We start from the raw sequence: 7,729 nt of genomic DNA, 5'->3' as shown, positions 1-7,729 counted from the left end.
ATAAACAACAAATTATTTATTTTATTTCAGACTTTATAAATGAATAAACCAATTAACTAATATAATGAATTACAATTAATGTAGTAAAATTAATCAAGTATTATATACTATAATAAATTATATTGATATTTAAACATCTAATCAAATTAATTAGTTGATATAATTATAGACTTCATAAAGAAAAAAACCAATTCACTAATAACACATTACAGTTGATGTAGTATAAATTATATAAATTACAATAAATTATATTGATATTTAAATATTTAATCAAATAAATTAGTTGAAATAATTAAGTTATTGCAATAAATTGTATTGAATGAGTTAAAATAATTAAATCGGAAAACACTCTCTGGAGCATGCCACGTCAGCTCCATCATTAAGTGCAGAAATTCGATTTTTATATAATAGAATAGATTATGCCTCCCACTGAATTTGAAAAGCATTATTGGATTTCTTGTTGTCCTGACTTAGCCCAATAGGCCTTATGAGTTGTCATCATTTTAGCACCACTGTTTTTGAGACAAACTCTTGGGGTCTCCTTGATGTCCAAGACTGGCATGGTATGATTCTTCTAGTATTCCAATCTTTGAACATGACGAGATTACAATTCTGTCCCTTAGCTATAAAATGACAAAAATGCCCTCCTGAACACGTATCACCTTCCCAAGAGTCCGATTCGGAAAATGATTCAGAAGCTATATTCCCTTATCTCATTCAAAGAAAATCCATCCCGAAAATTTTATGTTAATTTCGAATTTCCCACACAAATCGAAAAAAACATAACATATAAAACACTTCTTTCTTATTTCAGACCGAAAAAATTGCTCAATCTATTTCTGCTCCTTCATCTAACCCTGAATCGAAAACACAAGGGGATCAAGCAAGACAAACCCAACAAGAATTTCACTCCTCTGAACAAACCGTGATCTCTGCTGAGCCCATTCAAGTCATCTTGCCTGAAACACAAGTTTTGGTCGATTTAACCCAAGGGCAATCCTTACCACTAGAAAATCAACCCGTTGAAGATCTTCGTTCTCCAATTCAAACTGATGCACTTCACAAATCTCCTGTTGCACAAAGCCCTGAATTACCTACTCAGGATACAGGGAATGTCCCCTCTCCTCGAAGAATTTTAAGCCCAGAAAGAACCATTGAGCTTTCTTCTTCATATGATCCTCAACCATCACCTGAGATTCCTGATATCACCTCTATCTCTTCTGATGCTAATATGGCTGAACTTGCTGCCTTTCTAACACTAATAATTCAGGAAGATGAAGTGCCTCTTTCAAATCCAACTCCTGAGGACCCTTCAACATCAAGCCTTCCTTCTGAGCTCAACCGACACACTCTCTAACAACTAACCACTCTTTTGAGACTTTTAACACATGCTCCCTTAGAATGGACCAATCAATCAAACCTAAATGCTTTCCTTTATGACATTCTGAGCTCTTCTCTCAAATTTCAGGTTCCTCTCCAATATTCTGCTGTAGTCAAGAAGTTTATAAAAGTTTCAAATTACTATATCACTGTCCAGGACAAGTTGCAAGAGGCCAAGGAGAAAGTGGCCAAAATCAAAGATCGGATCAGAAGAAATTAATAAGGTTCTTCAACCAATGAAAACATTATGCAAAGAGTATGATTTGAGGATTAATCAAGCCTTCAATGCTCAAACCTACTATGACAAACAAGAAGAAGAGCTTGAAGCAAAACTGGCCCAAATTGAACAAAAACTGGCTAAAATTTGAAAAAAAAAGCTGACTTAGCTATCCCCTTGGCCACAGTTCAACATAAACAACAAGCAATCTTCACAGAACTTTGCATTACAGAAGGCAAACAGAAAGAATTAAACAAGCAACTTGACAAGGCTCAAACGGAAGAATATGAGCAAATCGAAGCGCTTTCCGTTTTGGACAGTGAGAGGGTTCAACTTTATTCCGAATTAGCTGACCTTCTGGCACCCCTTATTCCACCTACTTAGAACATTCTCCATGTATAATGACTTTTCTTGTGCTCTCATATATTTGTTTATATTCCTAATCTTGATCCTGCATACATCGATATTGTTTCAAGTATTTCCCATTTATCTATTTAACCACATTTTCAGAATTGATATCTTTAATTGGATATGCATTTCCAGAATACAAATCCATCACTTGGAAAGGTCCTTCCCAAGTATGAGATCATTTGCCAAGAAATGTTGACTTCTTTTTCATTGGCAATACAACTTTTAAAACCAATTCACCCATATTGAAACACTTCTCTTTTATTCGACGATTATAATTTCGAGCAACACTTTCTTTTTGCTGAATCATATTTTCAAGTGCCAACAAATGTTCTGAATCCAAATCATTCAATTCATCATATATTGCATTCCAATAGTCATCGACTGACAACTTATCTTGTTTCAATATTCTTAATGTATTGAGATTAATCTCTAGTGGCAAAACTGCATCATGACCATATACTAATTTATAAGGGGAAGTACCTGTTGATCCTCTTGGTGAATTTCGATAAGCTTATAATACTTGACTCAAAGTTTCATGCCAAATTCGAGGTTTACTACCAATTTGTTTTTTAATCAAATTGATCAATATTTTATTTGCTGCCTCAACTTGCCCATTAGCTTGTGCATAATATGGAGTTGAAGTAACCATATTAATGTTTCTTGAAGCTGTAAAATTCTTAATCTGCTGACCAGTAAACATAGTTCCTTGATTATTACTCAAAGTTTGAGGAATTCTGAATCGATGGATTATATGTTCTTCGATAAAGTCTATCACTTCATTTTATCCAGCTTTTATTAAAGGAACAGCTTCAACCAACTTCGTGAAATAATCAATCACCACCAGAATGAACTTGTGATTTTTCAACGAAGGAGGTTATGTCACCCCAATCAAATTCAGAGCCCATCCTCGAAAAGGCCAAGGTTTAATAATTGAATATAATTCAAATTCTGGGATCTGTTATACCACTCCATGGCGTTGACATTCTTGATATGCTTTTGCATAATCAATGCAATCTTTAATCATAGAAGGCCAATAGACCTGATTTCGACGTAGTATCTATGTCATTTTCATTCCAGCCTGATGAGCACCACATATACCTCAATGAACTTCCCCAAAGCAATATTTTTGTCTGAATGACTTAAACACCTAGAAAGACTTCCATCGAGACCTTTCTTATATAATTCATCAGCCAATAACACGAAGTTCATTGCTTTTAACTTTATTTTATTGTCGACTCGAACATTAGGATCTTATAAATATTCAGCAATTGGTTTTCTCCAATCATCATCCTCCCATTCATCTAAAGTCAACGCTTCTCTCTCATCAACTGGTACTAAAATTTGACAAACCCTTGCCAATTTTCCCAATGTTTCCAGAAACACTTTGTAGCTTGATGCAATTTGGGCCAACTCGTTAGCAATTTCATTTTGAATCCTTGGAATATGAACTAATGAAACTTTTTGAAAAGATGTTAACAGTTCCTGTGCCATTGCTAAATACTTCTACAACTTCTCATTATTACATTGAACTCTTTTGATAATTGTTTCAAAACTAACTAAGAATCCCCAAGGATTTAAATCTCTAAAGCCCTTTTTCCAATCAAAATTTCGAGGCCTAATATTAAAGCCTTATATTCTGCCACATTATTCAAACAAGGGTATTTTAACTCAAACAAAAATTCTGATAGAACCCATTTTGGTGAAATAATTAAAATCCCAACTCCAGCACCATCTTTATTTTTCGAACCATCGAAATATAATTTCCAATAATCGACATGTACATCAATTATGTTTGCCCCTGGTCATTCAGATTATTCGAATGGTCTACTAGAAAATCTGCAATAACCTGACCTTTCACAGCCTTTGCTGGAACATATTGTAAATCAAACTCTGTTAAAGCTAACATCCATTTCCCTAATCGACCTCTTAGCATAGGAGAAGTTAACATATATTTAACCAAGTCAGTTTGTGTGATTACCTTCACCAGTTTTCCAACCATTGATGAACCACTATTTTATGACTTAATTTGTATCGAATCGAGTGGATTTTGTTAACTATTCTCACACTTATTCATGTAAATTACATGTTTTTAAGTTTCCTTTCTAATTTTGTGCTATGATTGAAAACATGCTTCCTAGGCCTTAAAATCGTTAATTTTTAATCCTCTTTTATTACCATTTGATGCCGTGATATGTGCGTTAAGTGATCTCAGGTTTATAGGGCAGGAATGGCTTAGAGGATGGAAAGGAAGCATGCAAAAGTGAAAGTAACACAAGAATTTGGAGATTTGAGAAGCTGGTCTCGATTCGTACACATGGATGACGCGTACGCGTGACCAAGCCATAGTCCAAATGACTCGAACGCATGGCTGAAGCGTACGCGTGGCCAGTGCAGAGTTCAAACGACATGCCCTTTGCTTATATTGTTTTCTCACTTACATGTTGTAGCTACCATGTAGTTGAGAACCCCATTCTTATTTGGCATTAGCCTCCACCTATATTCTATTTGATTTATTTTTGGGCTTAATCTTCCGTCTTTTCTCCCTTTTCAGGCTGGCCACCAAGAAGGGAAAGGAAAACTTCTAAATGGGGCAACAAACAAGTTCTTCTGCACAATCCTTTGTAGGAGCTCATCAGTTGTAGCAACCCTAATCCACCTTGCTCATCTTTGCATGCACCGAAGACGGTGCAATCTTTAAGTGTGGGGAAGTCGAGACCGACTTCCTTGGGTAACTACTTCCTTTTCCAACACCAATTCTTAATCTTCTTTGTTAGTTAGTTGTTGCATGGCATGATAGATTGCATGTGTAGTCAGTTGCTTGCATTTAAGTACTACTTGGTTGAAGTAATAATTTCTTTTTCAAGAAACTATTTTAGGGCATTTCACTAATTTGAATTAAAATTTTTGTTGAACTTGCTTGAAGAAATTTAATTTGGAACATGGTTTTAGAGCTTGAACACACAAGCCTAGTGAGATTTTTGAGCTTAATTGATTGGTTGTATCTTATCAACCAATATATTTTGTTTTGGTGTGTGTTGTTCTCTCTAAAATTGTGATCTTTGTCTTGCTTGATTCTATATTTTCAATGTTTGATGTATGCATGCACTTATGTGATTGAGGCCTTTGTTTCACTAAGCTTACATACCCATATGGCCTTACCCTTTCATCATCATTTGCAAACCAATGTTGAGCCTATTTTATCCCATTTATTCTCTATTTTAGTACAACATTAACTCTAAGCAAAAAACAATGAACGTCCTTAATTTGACTACTTGGTTAGCTTAGACTAGTGAGAGGGTATGCACAATTTAAGTGTGGGAAAATTGGGTTTGAGAACATTTGGTTTGGGAATTGGGTATGTTATACTTGTGGTAAAAATGTGAAAGAGATAGTTGAGCACATGTTCGTGCATTCAATACCTTAATTATATGCATTGGGAAAAATAAAAGAAAAACCAAAAATAAAAGAAAAATAAAAAAAGGAAAAAGAAAAAGAAAACAATAAAAGGGGACAAAATGCCCAAAGTTAATGGTGGTAGCAATGCATACGTATTGTACTCAAAATTGGGATGCATGAATATGTGGCAAAAGATAGTCAATGGGTAATTAGATTTGCATTTTGATTACATAGATTGTCTTAGGTTAGGTGGGAAGTTTAGGCCAATCAAGGATTCAGATTTTAGTCAACTTAACCAAATACATTCCTACTTTGACCCTAACCCTATTACAACCTTTGAAAAGACATCTTGATATGTGTATTCATGCATTAAATTTTTGTTGATTAGTAGAAAAAGAGCAAGCCTTAGAAAGCAAGATTAGTAGAGGATTGAGAGAATCAACCCTCAAACACTAGAGTGATTAGAGTGTATACACTTCCGGTGAGGGTTCGATGCTCGATTCTTTGTTCCCTGCTTTCACGAGCTTTCTTCTTGCAAGTCTATTTGTACTTCATTTTGAGATTTGAATTAGTGGAATTCAGTTCATATTTGCTCTTGGAAGATTTATTTACTTTTAACCAAGTAGGTAGAAGCATTTAGCATGTAGTTGCATTCATATAGATAGGTTGCATTGCGTAGGTCCTACCATTTTTCCTTTCACTATTTTGGTTCCCTTGAGCTTAGCATGAGCACATGCTAACGTTTAAGTGTGGAGAGATTTGATGAACCACTATTTTATGACTTAATTTGTATGGAATCGAGTGGATTTTGTCAACTATTCTCACACTTATTCATGTAAATTGCATGTTTTCAAGTTTCCTTCCTAATTTTGTGCTATGATTGAAAACATGCTTCCAACTCATTGTCCAAATGAGACGAACGCGTGGCTGAAGCGTACGTGTGGCCAGTGCAGAGTTTAAACGACACATACGCGTGGCTGACGTGTACGCGTGACGAGCGTCACGTCTTGCAATAAAGTAAAAACACTGTGGGCGATTTCAGAGCTCATTTTTGGCCCAGTTTCGAGCCCAGTATACAAATTAGAGGCAGGGAGTAAAGGAGGAAAAGGGATTCAAACCATTCACACACATTAGTTTTAGATAGATGTAGAATTCTAGAGAGAAAGGTTCTCTCCTCTCTCTAGAGGTTCTCTCCTCTCTCTAGGTTTAGGGTTTCTTCTTTTATTTTTAGTTTTATCTAGGTTTAGGTTCTAATTTTCATCTTGATTCAAGTTCCTCTTTTAATTTCTTGTTATTACCTCTTTGCTTTCTTAGTTTTATATGTTGTTTCCTTTAACTTGTTGCTTTATTGTTCATTACTCATTGTTGATTCCAATTTCCTTTTAATGCATTTTGAGGTATTTTATGTTTATTATCGCTTTCTTTAATTTGTTGTTATTGTTTTCTTTTACAATTGTTAGTCTTAGATTTTACTATTTCTTGTTAATTTTCTATGTTTTTATTTTCTGCCTTCCAAGTGTTTGATAAAATGCTTGGTTTGAATTTAAAATAGATTTTTGTGTTCTTGGCTTGGATTGAGTAATTTGGAGACTCTTGAATTGTCAAAGCCTCTTGTTGATTGGTGATTGAAAGCTGTTAGTTGGCTTGAGCTTCACTAAATCTAGTCTTTGATTAGGACTTGTGAACTTAAGTTGATTTTGCTCACTTGACTTTCCTTCAATTTTTAGAGGTTAACTAAGTGAGAGAAAAAGGCAATTACAATCACAATTGACAATGATAATGAGGATAGGAATTCCAATTCTCAACCCTTGCTAGGACTTTTCTTAGTTGTTAGTTTATTTTCTTGTTATTTACATTCCTTTTTCATTATTCAAAAATACTTTTCCACAACCAATAATAAGTACGCTTCCCTGTAATTCCTTGAGATACAACCCGAGGTTTGAATACTTCGGTTTATTTTTATTGGGTTTGTACAAGTGACAAATAAATTAAACATTGACAGAGGATTAATTGTCAGTTTAGAACTATACTTGCAACACGATTTTATTGAAAAATTCTTTACTGACATAAATCCTCCGTCAACCATATAGCATTTTAATTTTGTGCAAGCATAATAAAGAGACAAACATAACTTTTCAATGGGCGAATACCTTGTTTCTATGTCAATTAATATCCGACTAACATAATAAATGGCCCGTTCATGTTCGTTTTCATCATCTTGAGCCAACATACATCTGATCGTATTCATGCATGCTACAATGTACAACTTCAAAGGCTCATGGGGATGAACATTTGCCATTACCGGAGCTTTAGACAAATAATCTT

The 7,729-nt window shown here is 34.6% G+C and overlaps 1 protein-coding gene across 1 annotated transcript; it reads right to left on the bottom strand.

Moving 5' to 3' along the window:
• Positions 2,184-3,217, bottom strand: LOC107647065. Its single transcript, XM_016351190.1, has 3 exons — positions 3,107-3,217; positions 2,567-2,690; positions 2,184-2,449 (listed from the first exon to the last, which is right to left on the bottom strand). Exons 1-3 carry the CDS (start codon positions 3,215-3,217, stop codon positions 2,184-2,186), a joined length of 501 nt encoding a protein of 166 aa, XP_016206676.1.

Source organism: Arachis ipaensis, chromosome B06 (assembly GCF_000816755.2).
Source record: "Arachis ipaensis cultivar K30076 chromosome B06, Araip1.1, whole genome shotgun sequence".
NCBI lineage: Eukaryota > Viridiplantae > Streptophyta > Magnoliopsida > Fabales > Fabaceae > Arachis > Arachis ipaensis.
Note: the sequence above shows the minus strand (reverse complement) of the source record. Positions and strands in the feature narration are given on the sequence as shown.

What these genes read in the sequence shown, in the direction of transcription:
- LOC107647065 (XM_016351190.1), bottom strand. Translation starts at nt 3,217, where the DNA reads ATGAACTTCGTGTTATTGGCTGATGAATTATATAAGAAAGGTCTCGAT. An exon ending in CTTTGGGGAAGTTCATTGAG is followed by an intron (nt 2,691 to 3,106) that starts GTATATGTGGTG and finishes ACTGGTCAGCAG; the next exon opens with ATTAAGAATTTTACAGCTTC. An exon ending in TTTGATTAAAAAACAAATTG is followed by an intron (nt 2,450 to 2,566) that starts GTAGTAAACCTC and finishes GTCATGATGCAG; the next exon opens with TTTTGCCACTAGAGATTAAT.